We start from the raw sequence: 14366 nt of genomic DNA, 5'->3' as shown, positions 1-14366 counted from the left end.
TGTTACTGTCCCTAAGATGACACACATTACAAGAATGATTTGTGGATTTTTTTCTCTCTTTTCCTGTGCTTATGTAGTAGCAATTTGTAGGTTTGCTTTAGCCCAAATCACTCTGTTTTCATTTTCAGAGGCTAACAGAATTACCAAATACTGTATTGATAATCTCAGGGCTATTTTTATATGCTGAATCTGTTTAAGAGTCTGCTCTGCTTAACATTACAGGCCTCATACAAAAGTCAAGTAAAATGACATTAAGAAAACATAATAGGGTGAGATCTGTGCATACGTAATTTTTATTTTTACCCCCGAGAGTTGTGCACAGACACTGATATGACACAATACCTATTAGATTTATTTTTGGCAAGAGTTCTATCTGAGTAATAAAATGGTAAGCTTGAGATAAGCGATGGTCACCTACCTCAGTGTTTTCTGTACATTTTTATTTATCCGTTTTTGCGGTTACAAAATGTATTGAGAAATACTAACAGCATATTTCACATACAACCTTATGTACTGATTTTATTTTCACCTTTTAATGATCATATTTAATTGCATTGTTTACTACTGTTGTCAGTATTTGATTCCTTTTGCCACTTACATTCTTCCCATTTACCTTTTGGTTTGGTTCATTATATTGTTGCACAGTAACGTGAATAGCACTATTCCAAAGGTGAATTACCACAGCAGCTAACAGCGCTTGGTATCAGTGAGATCTGGAGATGTTGCACTGCAGACAGCTGCTGAAGTTGCATGACTGCCTTTTGGTGCCTGTGCTTTACAACTGGTGATAATGTTCTACTGAGACTTTGTTTTTATAAGAGATTTGCTTTTTTCCTATGTTTCTCCTGTTCTCTCTCTGAGAGAGACAATTGCGTCTTCATCTGAAGAAGTTTATGTATACTTGCTGTAAACAGTAAGCATCAGAGTGATGGAAAGAACTTGATGTGTTTCTTTTTAATGCTTAACTGCAGTGTTTAAATATACTATTTAATGATTGCAGTTGCCTGCAGATGAGTAAGCCCTCTGTATCCCTACTAGTGTGAAAGGGAGAAGGAACCCTTAATATCTCCCTCCTGTATAGTAGTTTGACTGTTAATAGATTCTTCATTCCTATATTCTGTTTCATAGTATTATGAGTGGTATCTTACAGCGTTCAAAAGTGTGGAGTTATTCGGTTGTTCAGCTGTCATAAGTCAAATGAAGCACTTGATTGGGAACAGCCAACAAAGATTCACCAGGGGCAAATCGTGCTTGACAAACCCGATCATCCTCTGCGACAAAGTAACCTGCTCAGCTGATGTCGGGTGAGCACTGGACATTGTCTGTCTGGATTTCTCCAAGGCTTTTCATATGATTTCCTATGGCCTCCTCCTAGAGAATTGGATGTTACAGTCTAGAGAAGTGTTCGGTGCGCTGGGCGGGGAACTGGCCGACAGGCCATACCCAGAGCGTGGTGGTAAACAGCTTCTTCTCAAACTGGCAACCAGTGGCATGTGGGGTCCCCCAGGGATCAGTATTGAGCCCAGCACTGTTTAACATCTTCACAAGTGATCTGGCTGATGGGATCAAGTGTAGCCTGATGAATTTTGCTGATGATACCAAACTGAGTGGGGAGGTGGACACTTTGGGAGAGCCGCCCTGCAGGAAGACCAGGGTAGGCTGGATGAGTGGGCTAACAAGAACCTTATGAAGTTCAACAGGGACAAGTGCAAGGTCTTGCACCTGGGAAGACATAATCCAGGAGTGCAGCACAGGCTGGGACCTGCCCGGCTGGTGAGCAAAGAGACTGCGGGGGCCTGGTGGACAACAAGCTCAGTGTGAGTGAAGAGTGGCTGCTGCGGCAAAGAAAGTCAATGGGGTGCTGGGCTGCATCGACAAGGGCTTCACCAGCAGAGACAGAGAAGACATTATCCTGCTCTGTAGAGCGCTTGTCAGGCCACACCTGGAATACTGTGTCCGGTGTTGGTCCGCCCTATGCAAAAAAAGGAGGACAGGCTGGAGAGGGTCCAGAGAAGGGCCACAGGTGATCAGAGCACTGGGAAGCTGCCATGTGAGAAAGGGCTGAGAGAACTGGGTTTGTTCAGCCTTGAGAAAAGAAGGCTTAAGGGAGATGTTATTACCATGTTCCAGTATTTAAAGGGTGGTTATGAAGAAGGTGGAGACTCCCTTTTTACAGGGGGTCACATGGGAAAGATGAGAGGTAAGGGGCATGAGTTACTCCTGGGGAGTTTCCAATTGGATATAAAAGGAATTGTTTTTTTTTATTATGAGAACAATCAGCCACTGGAATAATCTCCCCAGGGAAGTGGTGGATTCCTCAACACTGGACACTTTCAGGATTCAGCTGGACGAGGTGCTGGGCCATCTTGTCTAGGCCATGCTTTTGGCAGGAGAGGCTGGAACAGGTGATTCTTGAGGCCCCTTCCAACCTGGGATTCTATGATTCTGTGAATGTAGTATGACTGTTTTCTCCTCTAGGCCGTAGGCTCCTTGACTACCACTCTTATGCTACAAGGAGGGTCGTACAGTGCTTTGGAAGGTCTTCCATTTTGAAAGTTTGTAGCAGTTAAAAAAATATTCTCCATGCTTAAGATAGCATAGATTGTTCAGTGTAGTAGTTTCTTGAACTAGTAGAATATTTTTAGTAGATTAATTGCCAGAGGAAGGCGATGATGCAGTCTCACCCCTCTGCACAGCACAGTCCAAAGAAGCTCACTCACAAGCCTGTGCATCGAACCATGGCTTCTATTTGTGCATTCACTTTGCTTTCCAGATATTATTCTGTCTTGCTGAAAAGTCTTTAAAGACTATAGAATTTACTATGCACACAAGGTAGCTGCTGCAAAGATTATTTGCTTTGATACTTTTGCATCCACATTTACTTATAAATCTCCATTTGACTAGTTTCAGCTTCCAACAAATCCGCAGATTTTCCGATACCTTTTATTTTGAATCAAAGACTCACAATTAGATACTTCTCCATGTAGGTGCTCACAGGCTGGGGCAAAGTAATTTCCTTGCTCCTCCTCAGTTAAACCACATAAGCTGAAATTCTTAAGCCTATGATCAAATATGTTTTTCTATCCCTCAGCTCACTTGGATAACCTTTTTCTGAACCTTACCCCATTTTTAGTATTCTTTTGGAGTTCAAGAACAAGAACTAGAGGCAGGATTGTAGTGTGTTGCCGATGCTGTGAACAGAAATAACCACATCTTCCAGCTCTTACTTGACTGCGCTTCTCTATGTGGATGCTGAGGATTGCTTGACCTCGACTGAGTTGTTGTTCAGGAACTTCATGTTTGTGAAGCTATCTTTTGTAATGCCATTACACTCCAGGGTGACACCTTCTGTCCTTCTACCACGTTATACACTGCTTGCTCTTAAGGGATTGATTCTGTATTCTGTGATATTAGAAGAAGCTTTGTAATGAGCCTGGTTAACCCAGGATACAGAGCAGCATGTGTCACTGGCCCGTTTCCATTGTTAACCACTCCTTTGAATTCAGTCTCATTTTTATTTCCTAAGAGTGCATCCACTGTCATATTCTCTGTCCCAGCTAAATCAGTCCGTGGATCTAACTTCAAAATAACTACCTGAATCTTGAAGGCGCTTCCTTTCAGTTAGGGCATCAGCATCTTTGAGAGCAGATGTTTTTATTAATGTTTGTTTTGTGTATATCAGTAACAAGAAAATCAAAGGTAAATATAAACTAGGGATATAAAACAGTAAAGCACAAAGACAAATTCCCTTGATTATAAATCTTAATCTTGCTTTCGTAGCCTAAGTTTGTAGCTGGGGAATTTAGTTGGATGCTTGTCCTCTGAGGTCAAAGTACAGCAGCAGCTATGAGCAGTTGGGTGATAATTTGGTGACTCTTCCCCACCTGCGCTCTGCCCCCCCAGAACAAAACCAACCAACCAAACAAAAAAAAACCCAAACCAACAAAAACCACCTAGTATTTGTTAGTGCAGAATGGGACTGCCATTTTAGCACTTTACTGTTGATATGCACCACAGAGTCTTGGCTGCAAATTTCTAATTATTGCAAGTGAAGGGTCTCTTATGTAGCTGCCAAGTCTTCTCTGACATCATCGATGCAGCCTCTCTTGTCTCTTTCTGAAGTTGTTTGGATTCCCCAGGAGCCTGCAGGTCACATTCACAAAACTGTTTTTAGGATTTTTAACGTGTAGCTGTTAATGTATACATGTATGTACATATATGTGCATTCAGTGGATTAATTGCTAGCCGTATTGAGCTAACTCAAAATGTCTAGATCTTGGACTTTATGAAAACATTAAGGCAGAGAAGTAAATTTACATTAGTAAATAACGAATAAATTCAATCATCTTGGCAATTAAAAAAAAAATAAAATGGATGTTGTGACAGATGGTGTTAAAAGCCATGCTAGCAGCAAGTGGTAAGTTGTGTCATTGCCAAATCTGCCTTCTAACCTCTGCTTGACCTAATCCTGCCGAATTCCAGTGGTCTGTGCAAATACCTATTCTCTAGGTATAAGAATAGTAGCAGCAGTTACACCACCTAGAACAAGAATGTACAAGGGCTATCAGCTGTCTCGCCTGCGGGCATGAGGTGATCGCCAGCTGGGGTTAAGAAAACGCGTTTCCTTCCTGTGAGGCATTACATGATTGTCTGCGTATATTCAGCACGTTGGGATTTTTGTCTGAAATTTATTATATAAGCCAGTGCTATGGGAAGATGCCAGAGTAAGAAAACAGTCTGGCATATGTGTTATGGCAATTCCTTTTTGTTCTATTTTTAATGCTGTCCAACGTAAAATGAGATTCACTGTATGTATCTCCTTGTTAGCTTTGCTTTGCAGTGCATTGCTTTTAACACTGTCCTGCCAGCTTTGTGACACAAATTTGACTGCAGCTGAGGAATATTGTTAATCCTTTCATCTCCTTGCGGGGAATCAAAGTTGAGCCAAGTGAAATGTTTTGTGCTACGGTGTTTTATTTTATTGCTACACATACAAACCAAGCAAAAATGGTGGTTGCCAGGATCTCGCTAGAGTGATACTGATTCTTTACGTTTATGAGATGCCAATAAAACAGAAGTTATTGTTTTTCATCTTGCAGCTTACTCTTCACCAAGGTAAAACTGGAATGGATACATAAAGGACCTGAAGAGGCTCTAGTGACATGCAGGCAGATGTTGCAGATGTGGCAGATGGTATATAATGTTTTACAGCACAGGTAAGCTTTTTCCACTGTCTGACAAGTTCAGATTTCCTAATAGAGGTGCAGTTATCTTCTTTAATTGTCTAGATACTTAAGTTATTTTGCAAAAAGGGTAATAAACAGTACTGCTAAAAAGAAACATAATATTTCTAGCTGTGATTAAAAAAACAGCAAGATTTTAATAGCCATGATTTAAAACAACAAAACAAAAACAAAACCAAAAACACAGACCAAAAAAAAAAAAGAAAAAACAAAAAAGCCAAACCAAAAAACAGCCTCAGGGTTTTAAGACTGAAGTAGTTTGAACCAGGAGTTTCTGATCTGAATGTTTAAATGTCTAAACATTTCTATCCATATTCAAATGTCCAGAATGCGGAGCAGATATGTTTTTTTCCTTCCTAGTAGTCTGAGCATCCATCAGCTATTGTTCACAGTCTGCAGAGTAGCTGGCATCACCCAGGAATGTGTGGGGGTGACACAGTCCTGAACTGCGTAAGCCAAGGAGAAGCACAGAGCCAAGACTGTCACATGCTGTGTGATTGCATGCCAGTTGCATAGCCTGGTGCTAACTGGGCAGGGAGAGGACTGAAGGATTGTAGCATCTTTCTCCTTTCCCTTGTCCTAGTAAATCTGCCTGTAAACAGTTCACTGCTTGTTCCCGGCCTCTCGTCTGCTTCCTCTCCAAAGGGAGAAGTTTAGAAAGTGGGGAAGTTACCAGGTTGGGTTTTTTTTCCTTCCCACACACTTTGGATATTGTCCCAGTCACGCTACCACTGTACAACTGTCTTGGGGATGTTATCCCAAGGCTGTATTTATCTCTTGCCTGTAATGTCCATAGAGGTTGTGTTTGATAGGATGGACAGCATTCTTGCTGGCAAGTCATGACAGCAGACTGATGAAGCGTGTATTGTTCCACAGTTTCTGTATGCATTTACATAAGCTTTATAAACACTAGAAGTATATGTACAGAATGATGCGTGTCTATACCAAACTTGCCCTTGAGGGATTATTAGTAATTCCTTGTTGATTTAGCTAATGAGCAGCAGACCAAACACAAAAATCAAGATATTTACGTAACAGCAGAGAAATGGTCTCCTGCGTGCTGGAATCATTGATTGCCTTAGTCTCTTTAGCTAGGGATTCAATCGTGTGCCTCTAACATGAATAATCTCTATACCCAATGAGTCCTTCATGAAGCTGATCAAATCCATGCTGAACAATTATGACTAAGATTTACTCTTGCAAGGGGGGGCTGCAAGCTTGAGACTGAAGGGAGTACATTGGAAAACAGTCAAATAATTTTGGACTGCATTCGGATCCCAAGCTGTGTTTTGGCTATTATACTTAAAAAACAAAGATGAGATAGATTTAGAGGCTTTTGGTAAGCTTTAGCCACAGAAGCCTAAACAAAACAAATTGCTTTGGTTTTGCTTTTAGAAACTCTAATAGGTATTTCACTGCTATTCCCAGTGGGGTTTTTTGGCTTTTTTGAAAAATACTTCATAAAGCATTTTCTGTTGGGAAGTACTGCTTGAGAGGTAACGAGAAAGAACTTGGCACTTGCAGTTTTACACTGGATTCAGTGACCCAAAAAGCCCTTTATATTAAATTGCAGCAGTATCAACTAATAAATATGTAAAATATTCCAGGTTGGGCTTGCAAAGGGACGTAAGGGGAATTCTTATCAGTGAGACTTGGACACAGACATTTTTTAGGGCCTCTTGAGAAAGTGAAGCCTGTATTTACATGAAGCTGAGAGCTGTTGCACCCAATACAGGTTACTAGTTCAGTCAGTAGCTAATCGCCCACACAATTAAATAGCACTTTAGTTATGTTTGATTGCATTTTTCTGACCTAAGTTTCCCGCCTTTGTAGTCTTGCAATGACTCTGCTAGACCAGAGAGTCTTTCAAGGCTCAATATTTTCTCCCCAGGCAGCTATTCATATGCCATGCTCAAGTCCCATCTCGTCTTTTCTCTGATAAACCGGTGCCTCTGCAGTCGCTCACAATCAAGTGCTTCCTTCAGCAGTTTTTGTGACCATTTTATGTACTGCCTCACCCACCTTTCAAAAACATGGACAGTGGTGTGGCAGCGTGTCCCGCTGTCAGCCTTCCCAGTGTCGTATGCAGAAGGCAAATCATTTGGCTACTGTCCCGTCTGTGGTGGTGCATGGAAAAGCTTTCTTGGCAGAAGGCCTCGTACTGCAGCTTTGAAGGAGCAGTTCATTTTCAGCCCTTCTCCAGCTCAACAAATAAAGCTGTTGTGAGGGGCTGTTTTGCACAATGCAGTCTGCTTGGTTTCAGGCTGGGATTATGGGGGTATCGGTGGGGAAACCAGTGTGAAGGACAGGGAGGCCCAGTCAAGGCCAGAGATTTGTGCAGAGTCAAATGCCGAAGAATTCGGGGTTCATTAACAAAAACTGTCATGTTTGATCCCAAAGCCCAAGTAAAATGTTAATTAGCTGTTATAAATATGATTACCACTATGATGAACAACAGTAAGTGGCTTTTAGTCCTATATTATTAGCTTGAAAGGACAAGACTTGGTTTATCTTTTTCTATTGTTTTCTGTGATAGCAGAATAATAATGGTTAAAACCAAATAGCAGTCCCAAGCTAATTCTTGTGCTTGATTAATGCAAATTCAAGGGAATCCTGTGCAGTCCTTACTAAAGGACTGATGGAACTGGAAGACGAGGTGTCCACAGCAGTAATGACTTTGTGAGAGCTTATTTCCTTGGAGGAGTATTGGCCAAAAGCAAAGCTGCAGGCTTGGAAGTGTGCCAGAAAAAGTAGCCAGGGCAATCACTTTTCCCTTTGATATTTTGCCCCTTAATGGATGATGAGAGGAGATATCATCACCATCTGATCCTGGGGGCATGGCAGACTATGTGGTGACAGGAAGGCTCAAGAGATCTGCATTAAGTGATTTTCATTAGGCGCATGATTATTTTCTTTTGGAGTTTGCCTTTGGAAGACGTTTGCTGTGAGGACAGAAATCTAGTAGAAGAGCAGACCAGACAGTCTTCCTTTCATAAGGCTGTGCTGTGTGGTAGCTTTTATCTTCCTCCTCTGTTTGAACAGAACAAAAGATGGAAGAGGAGAAAATAATTCCTTTGAAATGAAGAAATTAGCACCTGGGTGGAAAATCGTAATTGGTCTGTTTCAAAAAGATCAGCACAGCAGACCTGTGAACAAATCCTCCTGCAGACAAGCCCAAGGGATGGTGGCTCTTCCCAGGTGTGGGGTTTCTGGTTGGCCTCCTTTAGGCTGTCTTCTAGCTGCCAACATATTTCTCATCCAGCGGTTTGCAAAAACCCCAAAAGCCAAATGGACTAATAGTGGCGTGTGCCCTGGAGCCCTTGCTGGGCACTATGTCTCTGAGCTTCCTCTCCATCGGCAGGGTGAGGGTGTTGAAACAACTCGTTCAGTAAGCTTATCGCCTGCAACTGGAAGACTTGAGTTTTCAGTTCCAGTGGCAGCTAGCTGAGACTGTTGCCTGCTTCAAGGAGAACAGTGTCTCTCCACTAAAAGGTGGCCAGGTAACACCTTTTTTTTCTTTTTTTTTTTTCTCTCTCTTTACAGTGGCTCTGAGAAAGGAAGCAGCGTGACTGAAACACCAGTGATCAAAAAGCATAATGGACTGCATCTCACACTGCCAGATGCTCATGATACTGATTCTGGTGAGGAAACAAGATTTGTACTTTCCCATCCTAAATGCAAGTGTTTGTGAGAGAGGAATGTTTTATTTTCTTCAGTGAGATGGGGGGCTGCACACATATGTGTTGCTGGGCTAGTGGACAGGAGGTCCAGATCTGTCTCCAGGGCCATCTCTGTTGCAGAATATGTCACTGTAGTTTGTCTGTACCTTGGCTTCCTCATATATAAAACAAAGATACAGGTTCCTGCTTTCTTTTATAAAGTTCTCTGAGATGAGCATGTAAGTTGTTAGATGGGAGTTTACTATACTTCTGCAAGAACTGTATGATTCAGCCTTTTTTTTTCCCTTCCCCTCCTCCTATCCCCAATTTAATCCTTTTAATATGTCCTGATCAAGCCAGCTATTGTTGTGGGTTTGGAAAGCTGAGTGAGAGTGTTGATTCCTATTAGAAGGTGATTTGGTTTGGGATTTGTACATAAACCTTGTGATGCTGTTTTAATGGTAAATACACATTCACAGTAACAGATACAGTCAGATGGAAATAACTGAGACATCAAAGCTAATCTTGGCAGGAAGGGGAAAAGAGGCTTTCAGAGAGTGCTGCTGACTTGTGATTTTATCATAAGTCTCATGATAGTTGATGCTTCCTCTGAAACTCTAACTCTCAAAGTCAGATGATTATGTGAGAAACTTGCCTTTTAATTTGGGTTTGTTTTTTAGGGAAGCAACTTTCTACCCTTGTGGATGTAGAGAAACACTTGTAAAAAAATGAACCTTGCAGACTAAGAAACTGGGCAAGATGAATACAAATGCTTATTTACAAAAATATACAAAAAAACAGCTAACACTTAAACAAGTCTCATGCTTTGAGACTAGGAAACTGGGGTTTGTCTGAGTCTTAATCTTGAACATTTGAAATTGGTAACACTGAAGTCACATGCTCAGCATATATGGCTGAGATAGAGGACAAGTTCTTATATATTGAGTACATGACTTGTATTAAATAATGTGTGTTTAACCCTCATTTACATCCCCCAATGGTTATAAAGCATTACAAGGTTAGGTCTTGGGCATACAGACATTCGACCATCAAAACATTATTCACCGTGCCTGCTCATTTGTTTATAGTGTTAAAACCTTAGGGTCCATATTTACAACATTGTAATCCTACTGATTCTATACACACTTGTTTATGTAATTTTTAATCTGTTTATTCCGTTTCCGGTTCCATTTTTTACCCTTTGCTGAAATGAGCCTCAGTATTTTGTATAGTTTTCTCATTGTTTGTATGACAGCATTCTATAGTCATTGGTTTAATTAAAGAGAATAAGCCAAATTCAGCACAAGTAGATGAAGAGTATATATTAGATTAATATATGCTGTTTTGACATATTAAAAATTATCTGGAAAGGGATGTGGAAATGACCTGAAAGTTTCTTGCCGATACAGAATCATTTTGGATAGTCATCACTTCAATAATTGTGAAATATCCCCTATCATCTCTGATGCTGGTCAGTAAAATGGGCTTTCATTTTCAGCAAATATAGGAAAATTACTTGGGAAACACTGTAGGTAGTTTGCAGGGTCCATCAGCCACTAGGCGTTACTAGGAAAGCGACAAAAACCGAAAATAATATTTGCCACAGTACTTCTGTTGTCCATCCAATTCTCACTGTGCTGCTGAAACAGTTTGTGGCTTATAGTGACTGGACTGTGGGGCTGAGCCTGGACGGATCCCTGCCCCTTCAGCCCCAGCCGGTGTGTAAAAGGCCTTCTGGGTGTAGAACCCATGCTCTTCTGGAGTTTGCTTTGTAATTGTCTGGAGAAAGGAGTGTGGCCAGGTGTGGGCTACACCCACATCACAGCATGGTTTGAGATTTTGAGATCAAATTGTCACCAGCAGAGCCTGTAATATTTTGATGCGCGGGGGTGTCACACTTGTAAGTCCTCATTCCTGCCTCTTGCTCGCTCCGCTGCTGCAGATGGGCTGCATCTCTGCCAGAGCTGCAGCAAAGCCCAGGCACGTTTGGTGTCTGTGTAGTGCCCTCCTCAAAAAGCACCAGGGTTGGGTGCCTGTCCCAGCCTGCTCTGAGCCTGGTCTGGCCGCCAGCGTGCCATGGAGCAGCTGTAGTCCGGCAGAAAGTGCTGTGTGCTGTGGTGCTGCCTGCCAGAAAGAGCAAATTAACGTAAAGTACAGGCTTTAAACCGGCTTTTCACGCACATGAAGTGATGTGTGCTGAATGCACTTTGGTTTTAGCCAAGAAATGTATTCCTCCTCCACTTGGAGAATGTGGGTCTCCATGCTAACACAGTGGCACCCACAACGAATGTGAGGACAGGGCTAGTACTGAGATTCCAGCAGGGCTGGGGCCGGCTGTGTTCAGCACGGCTGTGCAGCTCTGTGCCGCTCTGCCGGCTCTGGGTGCTGCTGCTCTCCATCCACAGCAGGGAGGCAGCTGGGGCTCTTGGCCTGGTTGGGAGCCTCTTGGAAGACAGTGGGAGGAGATTGGAGGGTACAGCTCCATCCCTGCTCTCCCTTGTGCCTCTCCAGAACTGAGGCTGTGGCTGCCTACTTAGAAGGAGGTCCAATATTTTTGCATCATTCTGGAACAGGGTCTGGTTCCCATCATGAAACCCCGCGGGAGCACACAGCAGTATCGCTGTAACGCACAGACGCTCTGTGATCTCTGGGCTCGTCAATGAACAGGGGATTACTGCAGCTGGGTTTGACGCTGGCCTCTCCCTCAGACCACAATGAGATTACTTGCTGTGCCAGAATTTTAGGTTTGCTGCCAGGAAGATTAATTCCTCTTTATTTTCTTCATCTTCTAACTGAAGCAGTGTTCCTAAGTAAATTCACTGATATCAGTCAGCTGCCTTGCTCTTTCATTCTTTTTCTGATTTAGCCTTATCTTATAATGCTCTTGCCTGAAGTGATTTAGGCTGGGGAATTCTGTGTTTCTCGTAAGCCTAGTAAATCTACTGAGGTACATTTCTATTTCAACAGTAATTTTTTCATAGATGCAAAATATTAAACTTGGACCTTTTTGGTCTTAACAGCCCAAGAATGGTGCTTTAAAATTATTTAGATATATTTTGTATGGCTTATATGCAGAACTCATCACAACAAAATCAATTTTGTTATTTTTACGATTTCTTTCCAAAATGTGTGGAAGGCTTTATTGTAAAATGTGAAGTTTACATTCTGTCTAGTGGAGATGTTAAAAAGAGAAAGCAACTGCATTAAAATAACAAATTGATGTGATATCTTCTTATGCAAACATTTGCATGTATTTTGAGGCACGACATTAAAGTTCTATGAGGCAGGTTTTGTGGGCTGTTTTAGCACATAAAGATCTACTTTTCCTTAGGAAGAGATATTTTATAATGATACATTCAGAGACATTTTTTTCTAATGTTCCTGGAAGTTTTTCAGTCTTCCCCTGTCCCCCTGAGGTCAGAGTGACACCGGTGCAATACGTGCCCCCTCCTCTCTCAGGACACAGCTGTGTTGTGGGGATACTCTTTCCTGGTTCCAGCAGCCCTCAGCCTACCCCCAGGGTCACCATATTTCTTGCCTGAGATTCAGAGCTGTGGCTGAGCCTCTTTCAGTCCAGAAGGGCCAGGCTGGCAAAGACCTTCTCTTATAGAGTTTGTTTAGGCAGACAAGCTTTAAGGAGCATTCCTACGAGCAGTCCAGCAGAGATGGGTTAGAACAGCAGTAGCAAATAATAGAATCATTTTGGTTGGAAGAGACCCTCAAGATCATCAAGTCCAGCCTTTAAACATGCAGGTATGGACTGCAATGGAGAGAGCCTTTTCATCTGGTGTGTGTGTGTCTAGAACAAGGAATGTATCTGTGTCTGAAGCTGGGCACGAATGGGAAGGAGTTGGATAGTTTCTGCCTAGTGTGTTTTGCTTCCTTGTGTAGGCTGAAGTGGAAAAGAAAATAAACATCAGAGGACTGGAATGCCAATGGCTGTTAAAAGCAGGGAGCCTTTGCTGTAAATTGCTAATTAACTTGGGTTCCCTTTTTACGGCTGTGCAGATTGAAGTCCGCAGCGCTGGGCAAGATCGGCCTCAAATCACAGACTTTCCCCTCTTGGCTACTACTCAGCTAATGAAGAGAAGGAGAACAGGAGTGAGCGTCTAGCTCATGTTCCTTCAGGTGCAACTAGCTCATAGCAATATTCCTGTAAAGCCTGCTTTGTGAGGGAAGGATGCTTAGGTAGATCCTAATTGGCTGTTTAGCCTCACAGCAGCATGTGAAGCTCTTCAAAATGCATAAAGGTGCCTTGTAGTGACGTAGTCACCTTGGATTGACTTGTAAGGAAAGGCGGATTTCCCTGAGCTCTGTGAGGTTGTGAATAAAACACCAGCCCATCTGCCTACCCCATGCAATCAGACCAGCATTGCATAGGGGTGCTTGCAGGAAACACAGCTCCAGAAAGCCTTTCTGAAAGAGGGCAGGCTTGGCACAGAAGTGCTTTTGAAACATATTAACATGATCAGGAGTGCTAATACAAGAATCTGGTTAGGCTGACTGCAAAATCTCCAAAGTCCATGTAATTTTTTCCAAGTTAGCTTGCCACATAGAAGGCAAGAGGTCTGCCCTAACTTCAGAGTGCTCCTAATAACATCACTGGCTGTTCACATGGCCATTTTCTTGTTACCTCTGCCCTGCAAAGAAGCTGTCTGTGTTTGGGGGTGAGTGCCTGGTAGTTTTCCCTGTGTTAAACAACCCTTGTCTGACTTGGGATTCCTGGAATTTGCAGTGAGATTTCTCCCAGGTGGAGGAAGGGATGCGGGACAGGAGTTTGAGTGGGCAGGGCAGGGGGAGGAATCCTGTGCAGTGAAACAGGCTGAAGATGGATCTATTAAATAAACTGTTCAATATAATAAATTCTCCATGCAAAGCATTATGGCTTTTCCTGCCATTAAAGCCATAATTGCTGCATTACTGCACTGTCATCTCTTGGAACATTAGATCGGGAATGTCTTTGAAAATATGCAGGAATTTAAGAAATGCATCTCGGAAGAGCACATTTGCATTTTCCAAGGGAGCTGTGGGAGGCGCCTGTGCTGCAGGGCTGTTTTGAAGTTCTCCGCCTTAAAATGAATGACATTAGTTAGTGGTGAGATAATGGGACAGATATTTCCCATAGCAGTTTTTTAGGCTTCCAGTTACTCTTGTGGCCACTCTCGGAGGCCGGCAGTGCCGGCTGCGGTAGAGCTGCGGGCCGTATCCTGCCCCATGCTGCACGGGGGTCTTTGCGAAAAGCGTGGGGTGGAAACGAGCCTCTGCTCGCTCCTGGCAGAAAGCTGGGTCTCAGTTCAGCGCTCAGAAAAGTACTGGCCAAGGGGAGCATGGCCAGGGGACTGCGCTGCTCTGCCTGCTGGTGCCCTGGCCCCAGGTGACGGTGTGCTGGCCAGGAGGTGTGCTTTGGCAGCCCTCTCTTCAGCACCTGCCCGATGGAAAAGCATGCTGTCCATCCCAGAGACAC

General features: G+C 42.9%; 1 protein-coding gene across 6 annotated transcripts in view; it reads left to right on the top strand.

Moving 5' to 3' along the window:
• The window catches only part of TTC7A (tetratricopeptide repeat domain 7A), a 176053-nt gene that overhangs the window by 109397 nt on the left and 52290 nt on the right, over nt 1-14366 (top strand). For all 6 annotated transcript variants that reach the window (XM_065059764.1, XM_065059765.1, XM_065059763.1 and 3 more), the window contains 2 exons: nt 5100-5216; nt 8787-8884. In XM_065059764.1, the coding sequence (XP_064915836.1) occupies nt 5100-5216; nt 8787-8884 (215 nt within the window). The remainder of the gene's footprint in view (nt 1-5099; nt 5217-8786; nt 8885-14366) is intronic.

This window comes from Columba livia, chromosome 3 (genome assembly GCF_036013475.1).
Source record: "Columba livia isolate bColLiv1 breed racing homer chromosome 3, bColLiv1.pat.W.v2, whole genome shotgun sequence".
In the NCBI taxonomy this organism is placed as follows: domain Eukaryota; kingdom Metazoa; phylum Chordata; class Aves; order Columbiformes; family Columbidae; genus Columba; species Columba livia.
Note: the sequence above shows the minus strand (reverse complement) of the source record. Positions and strands in the feature narration are given on the sequence as shown.